This window comes from Thermobia domestica, chromosome 13 (assembly GCF_964235325.1).
Source record: "Thermobia domestica chromosome 13, izTheDome1.hap1.1, whole genome shotgun sequence".
In the NCBI taxonomy this organism is placed as follows: Eukaryota; Metazoa; Arthropoda; class Insecta; order Zygentoma; family Lepismatidae; genus Thermobia; species Thermobia domestica.
The window spans coordinates 137,790,160-137,814,018 of NC_137466.1; the positions used below are offsets into that span (position 1 = coordinate 137,790,160).

The 23,859-nt window shown below is 33.6% G+C and overlaps 1 protein-coding gene across 1 annotated transcript; it reads left to right on the plus strand.

The window, feature by feature from the left end:
- The first annotated feature begins 1,298 nt into the window (after positions 1-1,298).
- On the plus strand, positions 1,299-23,859 carry LOC145668561 (cytochrome P450 6k1-like). The gene is made up of 5 exons (XM_081736550.1): positions 1,299-1,779; positions 7,629-8,599; positions 13,986-14,210; positions 17,356-17,607; positions 21,431-23,859. Exons 2-5 carry the CDS (start codon positions 7,675-7,677, stop codon positions 21,604-21,606), a joined length of 1,578 nt encoding a protein of 525 aa, XP_081592676.1. The 5' UTR covers positions 1,299-1,779; positions 7,629-7,674; the 3' UTR covers positions 21,607-23,859.

The window sequence follows — 23,859 nt, forward strand, 5'->3', positions numbered from 1 at the left end:
AATATATAGTATGTGCTGTAAGCCATGAATGATTGCCTTAATCCGAAAAGAAGAAAAAAAAAGCAAGACAATTGCATGCACGCAGTTAAATAAAATTATTTAATTATATAAACTATGCATTATATTAGAATGGAAGGTCTTTCTTCGATCTTTTGGGCTTCAAATTTTTCTATGACTATTGAAATCTGAAATGCTGCTCGCCAAGTTTCTCTGAATAGAAAGCATCGCTACCGCAAATATTTTCTTTAGAGTCCAGAAACACCTCTCTCCGACAATATGCATTTTGTTAGCATTTCTTTGTATAAATATACGGTACAAAAAGTCCATTTTCAGAAACCACGTATTTTTGTCTGTAAAGAAGCATGAAATCTAAGATGTTTTCCTTCGAAAATGAAAAAAAAAATAGTTTAATATTCCAGCAAATTAGGCTAAAGAAGACAGATGAGTATTTGAAGTGAATGATTTGATATTAATTTATGCTCTCCGCCGGAAATCGAACACGAAATCATGTGCACGAAAGACACAGAGCTAGGAATTAGACCAGTAGTAAGACATTTTCTTCTTCGAGACTCGATCGTCCTCCCCCCTTCCCCAAAATAGTTTTTTTTTTTAAATAAATCTTATCCCAAGAATTTTCACTTTTGTATTATAAATGTTAAATAAAATCTATTGACTTCGAACGACCGCCCCCCAAACTTTCAGCTTGGATCCCACCCTGCTACCACCAAACTTATATTTGTTCTTTGCGAGTTTATGTTTTGTGAATAACTTCTTTCTTCCAAGCGTCTGTATCTCCCTCACCCTATCAATTGAGTCAAGCGCTGCTAAGCGGAGGAATTCGTAACTATTACAGAAGCTGACCAGTTGCGGAAGAAAGGCAACCGCATGAAGGCTATACGGGAAGATAGGAGCGATGCAAGAATAAATCCACTTCCACATGTTAAGAGATAGGAGCTTGCTGCCATATGCTCAATGTTACTGCTTCCAGTGGCAACGTTCGCTGCCACCGGAAATGTAAATCTCTCTCTTTCTTTCCGTTTTTTAATTGACATTTTTCAGAAATGCATCAATACTGTTTTGCGCTCAAGAGCAGTGGTTTATTTTTTACTGATACACTACTTTAATACTTAAAGATAGTTTTAGTATTAAAAAAATATCCGGTTGCACAGCCATGCAACATATAGTACCAGCCGCCGCTGCTAACAATACAATATCATACATCTCTACGTGACCCTTAAAAAAAAAAAAAAAAACATTTCAGAGTCACTGTGGACAAGGGAGTGGAAAGGGAATACAAGGAAAACAAGAAGGAAAAAGAAGTGTTGTTAAGGTTTACGTGTATAATACACAAGTTTTGCAACTCTGATTCAGCACTGTGTACGCAAGAGGAAACCTCATTATCTAATCATTGGACATTCTCTCTGCTTTTGTGTCCGTACGTCTACGTTTAAACAAACTTTTTTCAAGGCCACTGATGGAAACCATGCAAAATCGAGTGAAAGGATGGGTGGTTGTTGTCAAATACGGCTGGGAGAGGCAGTATTCAGTGAACTGTTGATAAGATTACATCTTTCATTACATGATTGTGTTTAAAGCTACATTATTTTTTAAGAAAAAAAAACTGTTATCATGCGAGTTAATTCATATCTTCTTGAAATCTGAAGAGGAATACGAATGTTTGAGACATCGTAACTCCCTTTGTGCCATTAAACTCTGAGTAAGAAGCATATAAACTTCTTTAAAATCGACTGTTTATTGTTGAAGGATATCACATTGTACGTAAGTATTGCATACAAATGTTTTATATAATAATCTTAATAGAGTATGTTTCTATATGTATGTTTGCGCGTATGTTTTTTTCATAACATTAAGAGCTAAGAATCAAATTATCTATATATTAAAAATACTAGGTTTATATGTATATCTCCAAAGAAAAATTTATATGTTTGTTTTCAATCCGTTCGACAATGAGATCTCGAAAACCACAAGTGCTAGAAACGTGTCGGTTTCGCTGGTCGATTCCAAATTTTGTGCATATTTGAAATTTTAATTGGGCAGAATTGTTCAAATTTTAATTGAATATTTAAAAAAATGTGGCCATTTTTTCTTTATTACATCTTTTAGGGTACACTGGAATGGTTGAAATTTTAAAAAATAAAGCATCGTATCCTACGAGTTATACATTCCAACACAATACAGTTGTATACAGGGGTTGCATATCTCTCAGGCGTTTGTTTTATGACCAAATGATAATAAAAATGAAGGATAACCCTTTCTCCTGACTGAGATGTATCTTTATTGTTTAAAGTCTTTTGCCCAATGAACGTCATATATCAATGACATTATAATTAATCATGTGTGTAATGTATTTGCTTATTACATACTGCATGCAAGACGAAGTAAAACATTGATCATACATGAATTAGAAACTCCAACCGGAAGTAGGCTTAATCTTGAAAACGGTACGATATATTGAAAAAAAGTCTCCCCTTTATGGTATCCCTTGCCGATTTTTATCAACACGTTTTTTCACTTGTGTCTGTACAGTAGCGTAACGTAAGACTATACGAAGAAAATTGTGATGCACAGCTATTTTTGTTTCGAATTTCCATTGGTCGGGTTGCGGAAAAGTTGCCTCGAGTTAGTGATAGTCTACACAGAAAATTTGGATTGTTTTGGTCATCCCCTTCCTTTGCCTCATGGGACTTGAATATTTTATAGTTGCAGCTAATCAACCTGCACGACACTACGAAGAAAATTGTGCTGCACAGCTATAACCTTTGGTTCTTTTTCACACTGAAGCATTCTGAGGCTGAATCTAAAACGCAAGATAAAAGTGAGATGCACTATTGTTCTTATGTAGTTAAAAATTATAATCACTTAGACGAAGAAATTGTATTGATGTTTTCAAAACACATTATGACTATAGGTCATGAAAAATTGTTGATAACCTTGTATCCCTTAGCTCGTCTTGGCACATACACTCCGAAACTCCCCAGAACCCACCACGAGAAGGTGGCTGCAAATTGAGTATAACCCACCCACCCACTTGCTTCCGTGTTTTGACTCATTTACATTTGATAGTCCTGCTGGGAGTTCAATTTTTGCATTTTTCCTTCGAGACTCTAATTTTGCTATAGCCGTCTCTTGGATCCGCTCCACACACTAATGCTGATGCTTCTGTAACTAGGTTTATCATCCTCCCCATCGCTTGCGCATGGCACGGTAAACATCTAACTTCAGTGACGGCTAATGTTAGTGTTGCAACGTTGCGCAACGACCAAAGTATTTCAAGGAAAAAAATAGTATTATCAATAGTAGTAAAGAATAGAAAAATTACTTTTTAATACTTGCATATACAGTATATACACTTTAAATAACATACTTTTTACTTCTCTAACTGTCCGTTCCTTTAATCCGTTTTAAAAAGAGAAAAATTCTCTAATTTATATTCTCCGTCACAGATTCTCTAATTTATATTGTGTTGCAGCGAGCATACAACGACCAGATTCCTTCAGCGCGGCAATTGGAGCAAATGTTAAGTCTCCTTTCCCCTATCTCAGAAGTTAAGGGACTGGTCGTTGCAGTGCTTCTGCAACACAGCACGGCTTCCAGTGAACGAGAAGATTTTTCACGTTAAATAAGATTTCTGATTTTCCTTTCACTAGCAATTAACAAATGGAATTTGTTTTTATGCATTCATATTTTTAAATTACAGGGCCATACTGAAGCAAATCAATATAATGAAAATTTTAAAAAGTGGAATTTGTTTTTGTGCATTCATATTTTTAAATTACAGGACCATACTGAAGCAAATCAATATAATGACAATTTAAAAAAAAGTGATTGCAGAATTACAAAATAAGAAAGAAAATATCTAGTAGAGGAGAAAACAAATGAAAGTAGACCCGCATTTACAAGTTAATTCTTAGCTTATATTGATAATGAAGGCTCCTTCTACAATAATTTGTGAATCAAATATTAATAAGTCAGTATGTAGAATCGCTCCCCTCCCCCTTCTGTGGATAGTATTTTAGTATAAACATATTTCTTTTATAAAATAAGTATATTTTATGCTTTTGATAATTTCCACGTAAAACTGTATGGTGGGGAACGCCACATTGAATTTGGGACTAGTTAGCAATGCTCAGCGGCGTAGCCACAAGGAGGGTCCACCGGGTCCGGACCTCCCAAAAATTTCGAAACTTGACTAACATTTGTAGACTTTCTTAACGAACTATACTTGTTTAACAGAGAAATGATTGATGTAGGCTAAATATTTTATTTTACGCCTCATCATTTACTCTTCTTTTGTTATAAAAATAATCGTTCTATCATTTTTTGTAAAAATATAGATGACAGTAAGTAAGAATTACTTATCGTTTTTTTCGGGTGCAGAATAAGACAGGTTCCATAATATGTAGACGTATTGGACCTCCCTCAAATACTTTGGACCCTCCCAGTTAACATTTCTGGGTGTAGAACTGGCAGTGCTGTTTGTTTTTATGTTCTTTGATTTTTGGCTTCTGTTACATGCTGATCCTTCATCTGGCGGGTTTCGAGGTTTCCTTTCCAGAACATATCACATTGGTAAGCATTGTTTCGCCTCATGTGGAAGTATATTGTGTTCATCGTGCATTGCGTAACAACCAAGACGGATGATTTGGAATGTAGTTTTTTCTTTTACGCACATGTGTGTGTGTGTTGATGCATGAATATGTGACATTCGAAATTCATATACCAGTACCTCTTTTGTATCAGCTGTTTTGTTTTTTAATTATTAGGTTTAATTTTAGTGTGTGTGCTTTAATTCTGTAAATAACCTACAAATTCTGAATGAATTGTATACCATGACTTCTGTAAATAACTTACCAAAAATATTGACCAGCTTTCAACTGAGGAAAAATTTGCAATTAAGGCTTAGACAAAAACAAGCAAAGGGCAATTCAGGAGAGTGTTCGAAAAAGAAATCCAGTTTAAATTTACAGGATATCTTATTTCAGTAGTGTTGTTTGCACCAGATACATTTCCTCAATTTATTTTAAATTTTCCTGGATAAACTGTGAATAAAGTGTGTTCAATGCACATTTTTTTTAATAACACTAATCTCTGCTACGAACTCTCTTCAATCAACGCTGAAGAGGAATTCGGATCACTGTCAGGAACTGAGTTTGCTAGAATGAATCGTTCACAATAATCTAGAAAAAACATTTAGTGAATCTACAAAACTTCTGAAATTAATATTAAGTGTACCTATGGCGTCAGCAAAAGACGAAAAGTTTTTTTCCACATGAGAAAGAATTGACACTTTCAAGGAATTGAATGTCCCAAGAAAGGTTATCACCATTGGTTATGCTTTCCATCGAAAGAGACCTGACAATAAGAATACCAGAGTTCAACCAGCATGTATTAGACAGATTTGCTCCAATCAAAGAGAGGAGAATGAACTTACTAATTAATTAAGGTGATTAATCGGATAAAATGTTCTGCATTTTTTAATTTTTTTTAAAAAAAAACAGAATTTTATTTAATTTAACATGTCACATAGCATTTGCATCTAAAGTTATGCTGATTAGTCAATGAGTCAACTTTATATCTTCTGTCTCTTATCGTTCGTACTGCAACACCCGAAACCACAATCCACCAGCCGCCACTGTCTAACTTCCTCAGAAGCTGTAGTCAGCGTTATAATATTTTCTTCTATCTGGCTCGAAGAAAATTCTCTTGTTAATGGTGGCTTGGTGATATCCGTAGAGAAACAATCGATCATCTCATGATATTTACTTGCGTTAGTTTACGTAGACTTGATCTCTTTTTTTGTCAATACTTTTCTTTATTCTTCTTCATCCAAAAACTTGGAGGTTCTGGTTCCTGTCGGTGATTATTGCCAACAATAAGTTTTCCGGATGGGCAAAGTAAGCGCTGCAGCTAATCACAATATATAGGATTCTTCTTAATTCATCTGGAAGAAAGGATGCAGATCTAGCGAGTAGCCACAAGGGTCGCGTCCCGTTGGTCACAGAAAGAAGAATTTCGCTTTATTTCAAACCAAACTTATGTAAATACTTTGCTGACATACTATGCAAGCTAACGAAATGCTTCTTCGGGATCTTCTGTGCAAATAGATAATCGGAAAATGCGAGAAGCTGTCATCAACCATCGGGACATGACAATTGGTCAAGGCTTTTCCTTCAGAAGGTCTGGCAGACACAACCTTCTGAAACGGTTCGACAAATGTCCAAAAGGTATTGCTGATCACTACCCAAATCTTTTAACACCATTTTGTCAGGCCGCTATACTGTGTATAACATAATAATGTTTCCGACTTATTATAAAACAATGCTTTACGTATTATTACTATAGTCGTGTACAACGTTGTAGGTAATATATTTTCTATTATAGCACAACCGATTTCAAAATTACTTGATATCAGATTACTTGTTTAAAATTTTCTTTATAATATAAACAGGTCTAAAAGAAATTGTTCACGATATACATTGTTCACGATTGGAAAAAGCTGAAATGTAAGGTTGACAACATATTTTTCACGCTGTATATGAAGAACATGAATTGAAACATAAAAATACAATTTTTCATCTAATTGATTATAATTTGTAACCACGTAGGAACAATATTGCATCTCACTTTTATCTTGCGTTTCAAATTCAGCTTCAGAATGCTTCAGTGTGAAAAAGAACCAAAGATTATAACGCTCCCTTTGCTGCACAATTTTCTTAGTAGTGTCGTGCGAGTTGCATACCTGCAGCTACAAAATATTCAAGTCCCATGAGGCAAAGGAAGGGAATGACCACAAAAATCCAAATTTTCTGTGTAGACTATCACTAACACGAGGCAACGTTTCCGCAATCCGGCCAATCGAAAATTAAAACAAAAATAGTTGTGCAGCACAATTTTCTTGGTAGTGTCGTGCGGGTTGCATAGCCGCAGCTATAAAAATGTTCAAGTTCGATGAGGCAAAGGAAGGGGTTCACGAAAAAAAATCCAAATTTTGTGTATTGACTACCACTAACACGAGGCAACTTTTCCGCAACCCGGCCAATCGAAATTCCAAAAAAAAAAGTTTTTTTCGGCTCACCCTAGTGCCCATGTTCACGCGTGAAGACAGTGTCCCCCTTTTGCAAAACCAACCCGGTCACATATTTTCTTTATTCCATAATTCAACCGTAATGAAATGATACCGCATCAGTATGCACTTCTTACCAGCCACAAACTGTCATAAATAACACACAATACTCACATTCGCGTACATACAAGCATGTTACTATTCCAGGACACTTTTCACAAAGCCCCTAAAATGACCATACTTTTTAATATTTTGTCAGGGTGCTTATCTCATTTTCAAGTTCTAACGTTATTTATGGTAAACCTTATATTTATTATCCATTCTCATTCTGCCAGAAATCTTTAGGGATGTTCTTTGCAGATGTTATACTACCATCATTGGTATAAAACGGGACAATATCCATAAATAAATTTGCAAATATTCTAAACCTCACATTATGGCCTTTTAGTTTTCTAAAGATTTCTAAAGAATTTTTCTGAAAGTTTACAGATACCTTCTTTTTTATTTAAACGTCATTGTTAAAGATATTCGTACCTTTTTACAGATGGTTGGAGATTCCAAGAGGACAGAACTCGTTTAGATTAGGCAAAATGCTATACTATTTATTGGTTTTCATCGTGACAGTTCTAGTGAGTGTAGGAACTATTTTCTACATATATGCCACGCACAAGTATAATTATTGGAAACGAAAAAATGTTCCTTATGTAGAACCATCACTTCTTTTTGGCAATATTAAAGAGTCTATTTTGCAAAGAATGAATATAAATGTAGAAATAACAAAAATTTACAATGCTATGGACGGTCATGATTTTTTTGGGTTTTATACTTTACAAACGCCCACTTTAATGATCAGAGATCCCGATCTCATTAGAACGATCATGATAAAAGACTTTCATAATTTCGAAAATCATGTTGAATTTGGTAGCGAAGAGTCTGATCCACTTAACAGCAAGAATTTGCTCCGTTTAACTGGCCAAAGATGGAGACACATGAGAAACAAATTATCACCAACTTTTACGTCGGGAAAGATGAAGAAAATGTTTCAATTTGTGTGTGAATGTGCTGAAGAGTTACAGAACTTCTTATCAAAACCTGCAGCCATAGAGGAAGACATTGAAGTAAAAGATGTACTGGCGAGATTCACGACAGATGTTATTGCTTCTTGTGCTTTTGGAGTTCAAATCAATTCACTAAAAAATCCCGAAGAAGAATTTAGGAGAATGGGAAGAAAAATGGTGGAGCCTCCAAATACAATTACATCAATAAAGATTTTCTTTATGGTTGCCTTTCCATGGCTTTCTAAAATACTGAAGCTAACGTTCACACCAAAGGTTGTAGAGAACTTCTTCAGAAGCACTGTAAAAGGTAACATGGACTATCGAGAGAAGAATAATATTGTTAGGAACGATTTTTTGCAGTTACTAATGGAGCTTAAGAAGAAGGGAAAAGTTGAAGAAGATGAACCAGATGCAGATTATGAATACAACGTAGAGGAGGACTCGGTCAAGCCTACAGGTAAGAGACAATGTGACGAACTGTAAGTTCATTTAACTGTATATATATTTAACTGTTATAGTTATCGTAGCAAGTTTAAGCAAGTAGTTTAGATCCAAATTAAACTACTCGCTGAGTAAAACAATATGTTTATTTTAAAAATTATTAACATTTAATAGTTTTTACTTGGTTTATTCACTTGGTTTCTTCAGACATTATATCAGTCTGATGTGTCTGATATATGTATCTTGGCTTGATATAGAGTCTGATGAAGCGAAGTAGATAGTTGGCGAAACTGTTACACGTTAATAATTTGTTGCAATAAACGTATTGTTTTGCTCAGTGAATAGAGATTTAAATCTACTAAAACAAAGCTTCTACAACGAAAAATATTAAAGTAATTTAGACTTCTTTAAATACGCTCCTTAAAATAAGCATAACATCTGGTACTTTTTGTATTAAATTCAACGCTTTAATTTGAAAGTTCCATCGTAAAAAGTCATAGTATTGACATTTTTTACACATCAAAGAACTGTAAGCAGTAGCGTATGCAAGAGTTTATCACGGGATTCAAACTCCCAAGTTCATATTATTCAGAGTACGGTAAATGTTTACTTTTTATAATTCAAGAGTGAGGTTAAAGCCCTCTTCTTGCATACGACAGTACATGGAAGTGAAATATAAGGAATTATGTTATTAGGAAACTATGAAAATGTTGATAAGAAATGGACAGAGAATAAGACTCAAATCTATGTTGTTTTAGCAGTGGCGTACGCAAGGGAGATTTGGGGTTTAAACATCTCCTTGAGGAAAACATTATGTAACGGTAAGCATTTAACATATCTCCCAACATTTAGCATTTAACAGTTCTGAAAATATATGAACTTGGGAGGTTGAACCCCCCTTTGACGAAATTCTGCTTACGTTACTGGCTTTAACTAAACATCACTCGCTCAATTATCTTCTTTATTATATGTAATCAATGCACTAATTCTATTTTCTTTTCTACCTCCTACATTAAGGTAATGTAATAAGTTGCACATCATATTTAGCTTTCAACCAACAATGTAAGACTCACTATATCCCTAATCCTATAATGAATTAACACAATAACAAACTTCTCACAGCTATCTTAACATACTCTTTCATCCACATTACCAGTAACTGACACTAATGCTTTCATAGTAGTTACCCAGAAACTCTATGTGGCCTAAGTTAAAAAAAAAAAAGTGTCAGAAGTCTCGCAATATTCCTGGTTGGACTGTGCAGCCATTTTCATGCCAGTTCCTCGATTTCACTTCGATACCACGTCTTGCACTTAGAGGCAAAGAAATCAGTCATTACTGTTTCCTGCTCCTGTGGTTGTGAAGCATCATGATTTCAGGAAGTGCGTCATAAACCTGAACAGGTAGCAATCCGAAGGGGAAAATCAGGATTATATCCCGAGTATGACATCAGTTTGTTGCCATGAAGATCCTGAATTTTTTGTTGCATTTTTTATCCGAGTTTGGTTTTTTGTTGCAACAGAGTGCCCTTTCGGATATTTCAAGTGCGTATTCAACAATGCAGGATATTTCTATCGTAATGCAGCATACATCCAGCCAAACTGCTCGAAATAAAGGTCGCATAATAGAACGACCGTAGGAACGAATTCAAAGTAAATGACTGCCTCATAGCTCCACCACACACTTTATGCTTGAAACGAGCTTGTTTGACGACCGGTATTAGAAGTTGGCCATTGCTCAACCTCTGTTTTTGCACATTTGGAACTAGGAGGAACACCAAGTTGTCGTCGCATGTGACAATTCGTTTTAGGAAATGCACATCTCGCGGATTTTGCACCTGTTCTTGACACACATTCACTCTAATCCTCAGCTGGACTCAATTTATATGTTACAATGCGGTAGCTTCTAGTAGTTTTTTTCGAGTTCATAAGTGTAACAGATTACAGTGGACTGGAGCATGTCGAGTTGGTTTGATATTCTTCGTGTCTCTTGGATGACTTTTTCTTAATGACGTGCACTATGACCTCAGAATCTGTTACCCTATGGTGGCCAGACGTTGGCTGATTTTCGACATTTTTACAATATGCGAAATTTCTAGAGCTTCTGTGGTTAACTGCACCTTTCCCTATCGCATGACAAATGTTTCGTATTGCTGCCGTAACATTATGCTCGAATTCTAACTCAGATTGTAACAGTCCACTTTGACACGTTGTTGAGCACTACTCGTCACTGCCACTAAAAGCTGACTGAAGATACTAAGAGAGTGACGGTCTCCGTGTTAAATATTCCGGTTGACACAGACCTCTTGGGCAAGCTTAGTCTTGACCTTACTTTATCACAGTGTCTGCTGTTTGGGTTGCGTAAATGTTGCAAAACTAATGACTCATATCTCTATGCTTTATACTTTATACTATATGCTTTGTATTTAAATGTTATGCAGGAATAAATATCGCTGTAATTGGACAATACAAGCATGTTGTGTTCTTTTATAACAAATAAATAAGTACAAGATGTGGAATTAAGATACAGAACTTTAAAGAAAACTAATTATCATATAAGTAAGATTAAAACCCGCAATGCATAATGTATTTCGTTGTTTGTATTTCAGTCATTTTCGAATACAAAACGGCAAACATGAGTAAAAACGTAAATTGTATTGTAATATTTAATAAAATATATTTAGTAACATTCTAAATAGAACTGAAAGCATTACGGTAAAAGAGGATTAGATTTATACGTTTTAAAGATAATAAAGTTCAAGTAGCGTATTATGAATGAAGGTTTTCTAGGATGATTTGAAGTGTGAAATAGAATTTCGAAGAATATAAGGGAAGTAACTCCTGATTGGAAAGAGTAGACCTATATCAACTATAAAAGTAGAAAGTAAACTTCCTTGTGTCTTAAATATGGTAAGTGTATTTTAATTCGACGCAGGAGGCCCGGATCTATTCCTGGAGAGGGGATACAGACAAAATCTCGCGGCCGAAACATCGCCGCCCAAAATCTCGCGTGGCCAAAACCTCGCCGCTCAACACCTCGTGGGACAAAATCTCGCCGGACCAAAACCTCGCGTGGCCAAAACCTCACCGCCCAAAACCTCGCGGTACAAAATCTCGCAGGGCCAAAACCTCGCCACCCGAAACATCGCGTGGCCAAAACCTCGCCGCCAAAATTCAGAGTAGTATAACAATATCTGCTGCTTTTCTTATAAGTAAAAAGATAAAAAAAAAAAGGAAGGAAGAGCTTGGTGTGGTAAGCGTAGGGGCGCCGAATTCTACTTCGCTCCGGGAGCCGAAATCTCTAGCTACGGCTTTGTATATATATATATATATATATATATATATATATATATATATATATATCCCCCTCCCCCTCCCTTTTGTTGTGCCGACAAAGTGAAATTATAAAAGACATCCTAGGCTAGAACCTCACCTATGTTGAAAATTTGATTGAGATCGGTAGGATGGCTCAAGAGGTATAATGTAACAAACATAGTCATTTATTTTATATATATATAGATTTCCAAAGCATGTATTAGAATTTTTCTTGTCATTATTTTAATGTAATTATGTGTTATTACTAAATATATACATATAGTAATATATAGAACATTCTACATTGAAGAAATCGTCGTGAAGAAGTTTTATCCTGACGACATTTCTTCCCAGGCCACACTATGTTTCGCTTAATTTAGACCAGGCGAGATTCTGTGTCGCGAGATCATTAAAACGAGGTTTTGGTCAGGCGAGATTTTGGGTATGGCGATATTTTGGGGCGCGAGGTTTTGGAAGACAAGGTTTTGGCAAGGCGAGGTTTTGGCCTGGCGAGATTTTGGCCTGCGAGGTTTTGGGCGGCGAGGTTTTGGCCAGGCGAGATTTTGTCCCGCGAGATTTTGGCAGGCGAGGTTTTGGTCCGCGAGATTGTCGCCGCGAGGTTTTGTACCCAAACCCCTGGAGAGAGTTCAAGTGGTTCAGGCTAGCTGTAGATCCACTTCTCATATTTCCTCGATGCTGAACAGGATTCTAATCTCTAAATCAACCAATCAACCAGAAAAGTGAGCTGATACTTGATAGGATAGGTATATGACTAGTTTCAAGTCCCAGATTGAGCTATTAAATAATTAAGATATAAAAATGTAAACTCGAAATGAAAACAAGACTTGAAATGACAAAAGAAGCCTACAGGAAAAGGAAATCTTATTGTGTGTAAGCAGATAGCTTGTCAAATACGTGTGAAGTATAATCCACTATACTGGAGAAAAACACCATGCAAAAATAATTTAAAACAACTAAATTTTTCGAATTGCAAATAAAAAGTAGAGTGCAGAAAATTACCTGGGTCGAATGAAAAATTGTTGGAAAAGTGTCAGGAAAAGGGAAGAAATGAAAAAGATATAATTAGAAAGAAAAAGTAGAAGTATTCTGAAGAACATACTAAAATGATATGGTGGAGGAAAGCAAGGGAGAAAATATTTGCGTTGGTGGACAAATACAAATATTGAACTCGTTGGTATAATAAACAGAACTAATCTTATAGCTTTCTTATTCTTCATAATGTTTATGAGAGTTACATTTATGAATGTTATTTGACTTTGAAGTTCTAACAGTTTAGTTGACTTTAACACATATAGTATTAATCCTGAATTTTCATACCGAAAATTTGTATCAGATTCCAATTAATTTATCAATCAATGATGTTTATAAAGATTGAATATTGGAAAAATATGAGCAATTATTCATGGTTCCCACACCCTATTCAACAAACTGTTGAGAGTAATCCATTTTATTCCATATATAAAGTTTATTGTATTTATTTTATTTATCAATAGACGCAAACTTCTAAGTTTTGGCTTCTGTGTCTTGTTTCAAATAAATGTAAACATGTTGACTTAAAATTAAGCTTTTGTATGTATAGGGTATCTCAAAAGTCCCCTGACTTATTGTAACTCTGTTATTATCAGAATTACAATAAAATATAACGAGCTGTTTGGGCTGTACACTCTTTATGCGCCCAAAATTAAATAAAAATGCAACTTAGGCATTTACCTGAACCCACAACATAAATGAATGAATTTACTGTCTTTTAAGCTAACATGTCGATGATCAGCCCCCATTACAAACATTAACTTCATTCAATTTATGTTGTGAGTCCAGGTAAATGGCAACGTAGCATTTTCATTTAACATTGGACGCATAAAGAGCGTACAGCCCAAACGATTCATCCGATTTAAAAAGTTCCTTCACTTTAGATTGAAAACATCATGTTTGGAGATGGTTTCCCTCTGTTGTAACTCTGATAATAACAGAGCTACCCAATGTCAGGAGACTTTTGAGACACCCTGTATATTGGTATTTCCAGAATTCCATTCAATGGAATACATTTCTCTCTTTATTTTCTTTAAGAATTGACTGATGATGACTTGACCGCACAAGCTTTGATTTTCTTCCTTGGTGGTTTTGAAACATCTTCAACATTACTTAGTTTCGTTCTGTATGAACTCGCTTTAAATCCAGAAATCCAGAAGCGTTTACAAGACGAGATCGATCAGGTACTGGAAAAACATGGCGGTAAAATGACATATCAAGGTGTTATTCAAGATATGGTATATCTCGACAACGTTATTTCAGGTAAGTATAAATACAGATTCCATTAGTTTAAATCTATAATAACTGACTTCATACCGTACTTAATTGTACTTATCAACAGTAAAAGTTTGGGGAAAATGTGTATTAAATTCATTCTAGTAACAAATAGCTTGCTTTTAAATTTAGTAATTTTGACATTTAATAAGAAAAATAATACATTTTCAAATTCACGTATATACAGGTATAATAATCAGAAATAGTGTTGATTTCAGATACTTTAAACTCTGGAAAATACAAATTCCTGTATATAACTAGTTCATTGTCTAAGTTTTCTTCCGGTAGTTTGAAGCGATAAAGGCTTAACCCATATATGCCCAGAATATTTTTTTGGCACGAAATTAAGTAATATTGTAAACATTAGTAATAGGGGTATGTAAGAACCAGAATTTATAATAAAAAACATTTTACGTATTTGCACAACTTAACGAAAAATGCCTGTTGCGAAAACGCAACACCGAGATCGTTATGTTGCGAAAACGCAACTTTGGGCATATATGGGTTAATTGTTACCGACGTAATTTTCCTCAAGCGCCCCCTCTAATTAGGAGATATATTTCTATCATTTGTGCTATTTCTTCATGCTTTATTTGCTTAAGATACTACATCTGTCAAGTACACTGAGTATAATAATAATGATAAAAACTGGTGATACGTAAGTAAAATGCTAATATGTGCCATAGATATTTGATAATTTAACATTTCTCTAATAAATTACATGTAAATTGATCATGTAAATAAAATCTTCAATTTTCATTTCTTTTGTGACAAATTATATAAAACTACCCAAATAAGTATGATAGATTATTAATAATAATAATAATAATAATAATAATAATAATAATAATAATAATAATAATAATTATAATAATAATAATAATAATAATAATCATCATCATCATCATCATCATCAACATCATCATCATTATAGGTATTCTGCGTTTATTGGCAGGTCACTTGCCGCAGCTGAGAAGCTTCCATGCTCCATGGTCCTCCGCTAACCTCTTCCTCTTCGCGTATGATCTTTCTGTTTTAATATCATCCATTAATTGTAGTCTCTTTCGCTCCCTCCCTCTCTTTCCCGCCACCATACCTTCTAGGACGTCCCTCATGATACAATCTCTTCTTAGGCAATGTCCCAACCAGTTTCTCTTTCTCTTCCTAATACTATCTAAAAGTGTTCTTTTCTCACCCACCATTTCTAACACTCTCTCATTCGTTTTCCGCTCGACCCAACTAATTCTTTCCATTCTTCTCCACACCCACATTTCGAAGGTTTCCAGTCGATTTTCGTCACCTTTACGTAATGTCCACGTTTCCGCCCCATACAGTACAACACTCCACACGAAGCATGTTATGAGTCTTTTTCTCAACTCTTTATTCAAGGTCAGACTTTTCTTCCTCCTAAAGGCTTCTATCCTTGCTTTTATTTCACGTTCGCACTTCATGTCATTACTAAGAATACTACCCAGGTATCGAAAACTATTCACTTGTTCTATTTTCTCCCCTCCTACTTTTATATTTGACACAGACCCCTTCGTTCCAATCACCATGGCTTTTGTCTTTCTAACATTTATTTTCATTCCATATTCTTCAAAGCCCTTTCTCATTTTTTCTAACATTTTATTGATTTTCTTTTCAGATTCTGGAAGAAGCGCCATATCGTCTGCAAATCTTATACATCTAATCATTCTACCTCCTACCGAAATGCCATCATCATCATGTAGACTCTTTTTCACTATCTCTTCTAGATAGACATTAAATAGTGTTGGCGAGAGGCAGCATCCTTGTCGAACTCTCCTGCCAATTGCGCTCTCTTCCGTCATTTCTTCCCCTATACTCACACTTACTTGTTGGTTCATGTATAAGTTTCTTATAATAATAATAATAATAATAATAATAATAATAATAATAATAATAATAATAATAATAATAATAATAATAATAATAATAATAATAATAAGTGTATATTAAAATTGTGTAAGTTAAATAACTCATTTTAGGAAAGCATAATATGCTTTCTAGACAATTGATTTTGACGAAACAGAGATTTATAGAAACGACATCGAGTTAGAAGTAGATTGAGTAAACTGAAACTGCATGCATTTTATTTTTATCTGTAGTTCCAACATAAATCGGTGTAAAAAGAGAATCAATGACGCTAATATAAAATAACATCATCATTAATCTTTTCTCAAAATAAGAACTGTAGTATTATGCCTAGAAGGCAATCGTAAACGTAAATAAGATAAGATAAACAATATTTCAAAATGCAAATAATAAATGATGAGGCACAGACAAAAAAATGATCTTAGGTTTAAAACTGAGGTGATTAATTCTTTGCCAGAAATTCTTTAGTACTCCGCATTTTTGTTTTTTTTTTTTCATTTTGAGGGGGGGGGAGATAAACGTTTCACAACTATGCAAGGAGGCTAAGGGAGAGGGTGATGGTAAGATAGATGATAATAGTCAAATGACAAAACGAAAGAATCCTCGCACACAGTGATTGTCCACCACAAAGCCCACTGGCGGAACTCGTGGGTTCTGGGATCAAACCAGGGACTTCATACGCTGGACGTGAGCTCTCTATCACTGAGCCACTTTCGTTTGTTGATGTATCACATGAAAGACTAATGACTGCATTTATAATAAGGAACTAAATAGTAATGACATGCATACACAAAGATGAATGCAAAATATACGATTAACAGCAGTTTCGTTAGTACACAATCTATCTACTTCGTTTCCCTTGATATACAAAGCAGATTAACAACTTTACACTGTTGAAATAATTTCGAATTCTTTGCTACTGTGGATCTTTAATATCATAATATACGAAAACATATAAAGCGTTCAGTGTACAAGAGAATGAAGTCCTCTTTTGGTCATCTTAAACATACTTCATACTTAAGATCACAGTCTGAAACTCCTTCCAGAGCTTAAGAGATTTATCTCCATATATTGTAAATAACTCTTATTTTGTCTCTGTTTCTCACAACTTTGGTAATGAACTTGATTCCATTGTGTTCTGAATGATTCATCCAGTATATAGCATTAGTTTGTTTGCCTCCTTTCAAATAACACCTACGTATTAAGTTTCTTAAACATACCTTTGTCTTGCTCTTAATAGAAACTCTACGGAAATATCCACCACTTGGAGCTACGGATCGTGTTTGCAAGAACCCATACACAATACCTGGTTCAAACGTAATTATAGACGCTGGAATAGTTCTCAACATTCCTATTTACTCCATTCAACATGATCCAAAGTATTACCCAGATCCAGAAAAGTTTGATCCTGACAGATTTCAGGGAGATACTGGACGACAGAAATCTGGTCGCACTTTCTTACCGTTTGGAGATGGACCTAGAATGTGCATTGGTAAGATTTTTATCAACATTTGTTACCTTATATATATATATATATATATATATATATATATATATATATATATATATATATATATATATGGGCTTATAACCCGTAGTTTCGATTTGTAGCCAGGAAGTCGTAAGTTCGAATTCAGCAATAGAATTTCTGACTATAGTTTCCTCAGGTTCTTTCAATTTCACTAGGAAATGGTGGGATAGTACTTGATATAAGCTTCAAAATATTATTTTTGAAATTTTCCTAGAAGTTTAATCTCGTGATGTTTCTAGTTTTAAGTAAATGCATTGTTAGATATACAATTATAAAATATGATCATGATTGAAGTTATGAGTGAACTAAATGTGTAATGATCACATCTCAAATTACACTATCTAAATTTACAATTAAAATTTGATCTTACTGAACATTTGAAATCACGTAGAAAGAATTTTATATTGGTTTAAACTTTCTAGATATATTATTTTGTTTGAATGTTATATTGTATTATTCAGAACAAATAGATATTAATATACTGCAATAGTTGTATAATTGATTCAAACATTCTTATGATGATATTTTAAAATAGAGAAATACAAAATAAACTATTTAGTTTATCTAGTGTAAGAAAGTTCTCGAAACCATCCGTTACGTCTTAGGCAATGTAATCATTAGTGACGAAATTATGCCAAAAAAGTTACTTAGGATATTTTAACCTAAAAAACACAATTCCGTAATTCTGAATTAAGCATACTGTTTCATTCATAAAAACCGAATACTATCTATTGTTGATTGATACATTGCGTCTATTGTTATATTTTTTTTAATTAAGTAGCATATTACTGTTTTTTTAAATATTTTACTGAATGTCAAATATTATAATGCTTTGTAAGTTTAGAGTTTTTTTTTTTTTTACGTTTTCAAGTATCATTAATCAAATTTTAAATATGAAAGTCTTTTTCTATTTTAGATTTTTGCTTTTTCTGTAGCTTGCTTAATACACTGATTTCATAGCGTGAAATTGATATTAATCAAATGTATTCTTAAAACAACACTTAATACTCTAGTTTTAAATTGAGGTGTCTCGTGGCTAAGCGGTTAGCGTACACGACTTTGGCGTGAAAGACACGGGTTCGATTCTCGGCTGTAGCTCATGTGATGAGGATCCTACGTTAAACTATAAGTCCACGTCTCATATAGCATTGCTGCTGAACAGGACGCTAAACTCACAAATGAAAATCAAATCTAGTTTTAAATTAAATTGTTAATTACATGACATTCGTTGTTATTTGGTGAACAAGCTAAGTAGACATGAAAAATCAGGTAAAACTTGCCATCACATTTAATTATTTGGATATATATTTTAATATATTTTGTATTCAGTATAATATCTTCTCGATTGATATATAGTTCACTTTGTTGTAAGTTATTAAATAATTTTAGTATATTTTTGAATATTATTATGAGTATATATTTCATTAGCACAACAAGAATTTTAGGAAACAAAAATGGATCTAAAGATTACGATCTTAGCCAATAATTAGTTTTTGTATCAGGAGCCACAAAATTTTTGAACGGCCTCTAAATCGAGTTTTTGTATTTTGTACGGAATAAGCACATCATACTGAGTTAACTGATAGTTTGGGTTTGGCTACATTATATGTAGTTCTCCAGATATAAGGCCTACAAGAATACTTTTGATTGAAATATATTTGGATCTTTTGACCCAATTGGATCAAGGCCCACAACATTTTAGAACGGTTCCTAAATCGAGTTTTCGTATTTTCTACGGAATAAACACATCATATGAATTAACTTATAGTTTGGGTTCAGCTACACTATATGTATTCTCCAGATATAAGACCTACAAGAAAATTTTTATTGCAATATAGTGGATCTTTCGATCCAATAATTTTCTACAATGTACTGTACATAAAAATATTTTTGTATTTACTTACGCAAAAATATAGGTAAAACCGAATATATATCAAGAAATATTCCCATTTAGAAACCTACAATAATTTGAAACATGTTAAAAACAAAACACTTGGTTTGATTCATACTAGAGCATAGATTTTGTTCAATATTAGTTATTTATTTTACTCATTAGTAGCGGATGTATTTAGTCCAGACTATATACGTATGTTTCATCCATCCGGGTATTTAAGTGTTTTATGGGAAAATATCTCCTTTATCTTTTCTGTAGCATTTTCAATATACAATAATGTAATGAATTGAGTTGAAATTTGGTCCTTGTACAAACATCCGAAATTATTAAGAAACAAGGATCCAACATTACTACACTATTATGCACCGTATCTTTTAGAAATAAAGGATACATCTCAGTTTAGAAAATTGGTTACAGAAACTTATTCTTAATGGAAGTCTATAATGGCAACGAATAAGTGTTTGTGTACTTACTATGAAACAATTGTTGCAATAACGTGCATGAATGATGACAACTGCAAACAAAAAAATCTCCTCTGCCACCGTCATATGTACTGGAGTAAATGCGATGTAGCAGTGCAAGTACTTCCAACCGTTACCTCCTTGGAAGGTTTTAGAAATATTGACTGTTTTGAACACTATCAGCATTAACTTCATATCTGAATTTTCAATAATTTCACGGTAGAACATGTTAAACGAAACTGAATTTGACGGGTTTATAAAAATTGAAGCATTTCATATTTTATAAACATACAAATGGCAATTTATAGCAGCAAAAACTTCGTACATTTTAAACTTTATATATTAACTGAACTTCGCTCATATTAATGCCACTTACTTTTTCTTAGTTTAACATCCTACTATTATGCTCCGATGATAAAGCATGACAAAGTGGGAGGAAACGGGAGAACTTTCAGAATATTCACGCACACAGTGCTTGTCTACCACAAAGCCCACTTTGGACAGACTTGGATTAAACTAAGAAAGGATTTACTAAACAAACGTGCTGTCATTCTATTGTTAAATTGTAAGGATGTTTTAAATTATACTGGAAAAACAGTTCGTGTTGAAATGTTAATTATCATTAATGAAATAATTATAATAAGAAACAACCACTATTCACGATTATTTCTTATTTTAATAACAGCAATATACCTATTACACATAGTTGTAAAATAACAAGTATAAAATGACAACACAACTGTCAAACATAATTTGTAATTTTATTTAGACGTCTTAGAGTGAATAGCCATTATGGGCGGGGAACCTACTTTGTATGTGATCATGTCAGTTCTATCTTCACTTCAAAGCGTAAATCATACCACACTTTCTGCCGCATGCACATCTTACTTACAGCATCATCTCTCCATGCTTTACATTATTATGCTAATTTGATGTGGTGATTTACCAAGTGACAAGCTTATATACAAAACGTCTATTTTGGAAAATCAGAAAAAAAAACAGTTAATTGTGAGAAAACTTCTCTCGTAGCCGAAATGCGATATTTGATGTGAAATAAAATAAAACTTTATCAGTCCGCTAAAATAATTTAAAAAATCACATTATCAATATTTTTTCTGATTTCCCATTAATGCTGTAAGATGAGCAACAGATGTTTTGAAAATAAGTTCGTCAAATGATTATTTTCGGTGATATAATATTTTAAGAGGTAATAATAATAATAATAAATTCCTGACAGAGATTCTGATCATTTTGTTTTCCAGTAGTTCACTCTTGATAAATTCAAAATTTTCATCATCCTTCCTTGATCCTTTATTTTCAACTTGCTCATAACTACTTAACAAAAATTGAAGAGGTTACGAAAATGTTGAGCCTGACCCATCTTGAAAGGTACCAAATCTTTATTTCTTTCTTCTTCTTTATCTTGCAGGACAGCGATTCGCATTGATGCAAGCTAAAGTTGGAGTTGTGGCAATTCTTTCAAAGTATGAAGTTCGACCTTGTAAGAAGACATTAGTTCCATTGGAGTTTGACCCTAAAAGTTTCTTCACAAGTATTAAAGGAGGAACATGGGTGAAATTGCTGCAAAGAAGCTCTAACAATTAACATTATTATGTTCTTTTGTGCTAAATGCGAATTTACCACAAATAAATCTTATTTTTTATTTCATCTTATTTTACAGACAGTGCTGCATGATAATGTAGCCAGTTATAGTTTCATAATGTGTATACGAGGTTTAAAAAGATATCACATTTCTCTCCCAAAATTACTGGAAGGTTTTTGATGTTATAAAGACATATTGACAGAGTTTGGCCTGAGTTGGTTTAAAACCCCAGCTAAAACTTTTTACGCAATCAACAATATTTTTGTCTTATTTTATAGTATTAATGAACTTCTTCTATAAACAGCGAGATCAGCAATTTCCAATCTTTTATACGTACATTGAGTAAAGTATTTTTTCATAGATTTTACTTACACTAGGTGAACTATCTTTATTTAACAGTTATCCCTATGTGTAATATCACAAAGTAAACATTTCTAAATAAATATTATAAAACCAATTCTAGTAGTGAGACACTTTACATAAGTGAGACAGTAGTGAGACAGTGTATTTTGTATGGTTTACATAAGAAGAAAGTACTTTTTTTTACAGTGGGCGCATCCCACTCTCCTGATGTGTTACATGGGGGTGACATGTCTACGCACAATCAATGTCGAGAGACAAATTTTGATGGTGCACTATGTGCACGAGGACAAATGTCCAAGATAAAGAAATAACAGGTAGGGTGGTTAACGATACCGGCCCATAAATTAAGCCAAAAGGCCGCAGCTAGTCGCGGTGTGACGACTGAAACGTGGCCGTAGACCGCTCTCTATCTAATGTTGGCAGATACCTTTCGGGTGTTTATAATCACCATACATAGAAATTCAATAGTCAGTGGAAATTTGATACAAATCTTGTTACAAAATATGTTCAATATGAATGTACTTGTCAATGCGTTAACTTTCTCAGCTACGTTAATGAATTGTAGGACAGGAATTTGGAAACATGAATTAAAAATACATCATTTAAACAATAAACATCAATAAACGTCCATAATCAAGTTGCCGAGGTTATTAATTTGAAAGATTAAATAATTATTGAATATATATATATATATATATATATATATGTGTGTGTGTGTGTGTGTGTGTGTGTGTGTGTGTGTGTGTTGAGATATTAATATGTGTGGAGTATGTATACGTTATTGAAGTAAAATGTATAAATATTGTATTGAGTAGATAAGTATTTGTAAAGGGTCTTAGTACCTATAAAATAAAACGGTTCCTGGTTGCCATAGTTACGAAATATCCGATAAATGTCCAATGTAAATGTTAGAAAATACCGCCGCATGTTAGATATTCTCTTCAAACCGTGTAAGGTTATTAAGTAATATATGTAACAACTAACATCATCTGTAATATATTAACTGCATGTAGCATGGAATTTTGGCAGGTCATCGTAACCTTAATGTGTCCTTAAATCAACCCTCACATTAGTAAACTAAAATCCTTCTGTAGAACTACAATTCGATTTCCATTTCTCCCATACGAATCCTCAAACTTCACCAGTGTTTCCACCTTACTAGCTGTGTTTACAATAACAACGAAAGTCCTTCTGAACTTGTAAAATTCTCGTGCATACATATACATAGTGGAAATCTAACGAAAAATGTGTGTAACTAGTAATACAAAGCGGTAATTTTTTTTTAAGATAGTGAGTATTCTAGTAAGGAAATGACAGAATACGTAACATAGTCATCGTGTCACGAGTGACGAGACTTTGATCTCTTAACCCCCGAAATGGGAGAAGTGTATTGATGAATACTTTTATAAACTGGGTATGTGTTGATTGTGATTAACACATATACAGTCTCATGTGCGAATATAAGAAATGCAAAAAAAGTGAAACGTGTGGACACCAGAAAGCATATTATGCATATTATTATAGCTACTCTGAAAGTACGAGAAAGGACTCGTTTTAATTACTTTCAAAATGCTCATAAATGAAATAATGACTCATTACCAACCCTCATTTTAATATTTTTTTTCTTTCCATTCATCATTTTGTATATTAAACTTATTCACGAATCTATATCATTTTTACCAAAAGCTAAATAAAATATATTTTTTCTTTCTTTTAAGCTGTCTATTAATATATATATATATATATATATATATATATATATATATATATATGTGTGTGTGTGTGTGTGTGTGTGTGTGTGTGTGTACTATTACATTACTAGTATTCACTTTCATGTACGAATTGATACGTTTATATGTACACTTACTTCATGTTTATAAAATTCTGTGTTT

What these genes read in the sequence shown, in the direction of transcription:
- LOC145668561 (XM_081736550.1), top strand. Translation starts at nt 7,675, where the DNA reads ATGCTATACTATTTATTGGTTTTCATCGTGACAGTTCTAGTGAGTGTA. An exon ending in TCTCGACAACGTTATTTCAG is followed by an intron (nt 14,211 to 17,355) that starts GTAAGTATAAAT and finishes TGCTCTTAATAG; the next exon opens with AAACTCTACGGAAATATCCA. An exon ending in TGGACCTAGAATGTGCATTG is followed by an intron (nt 17,608 to 21,430) that starts GTAAGATTTTTA and finishes TTTATCTTGCAG; the next exon opens with GACAGCGATTCGCATTGATG.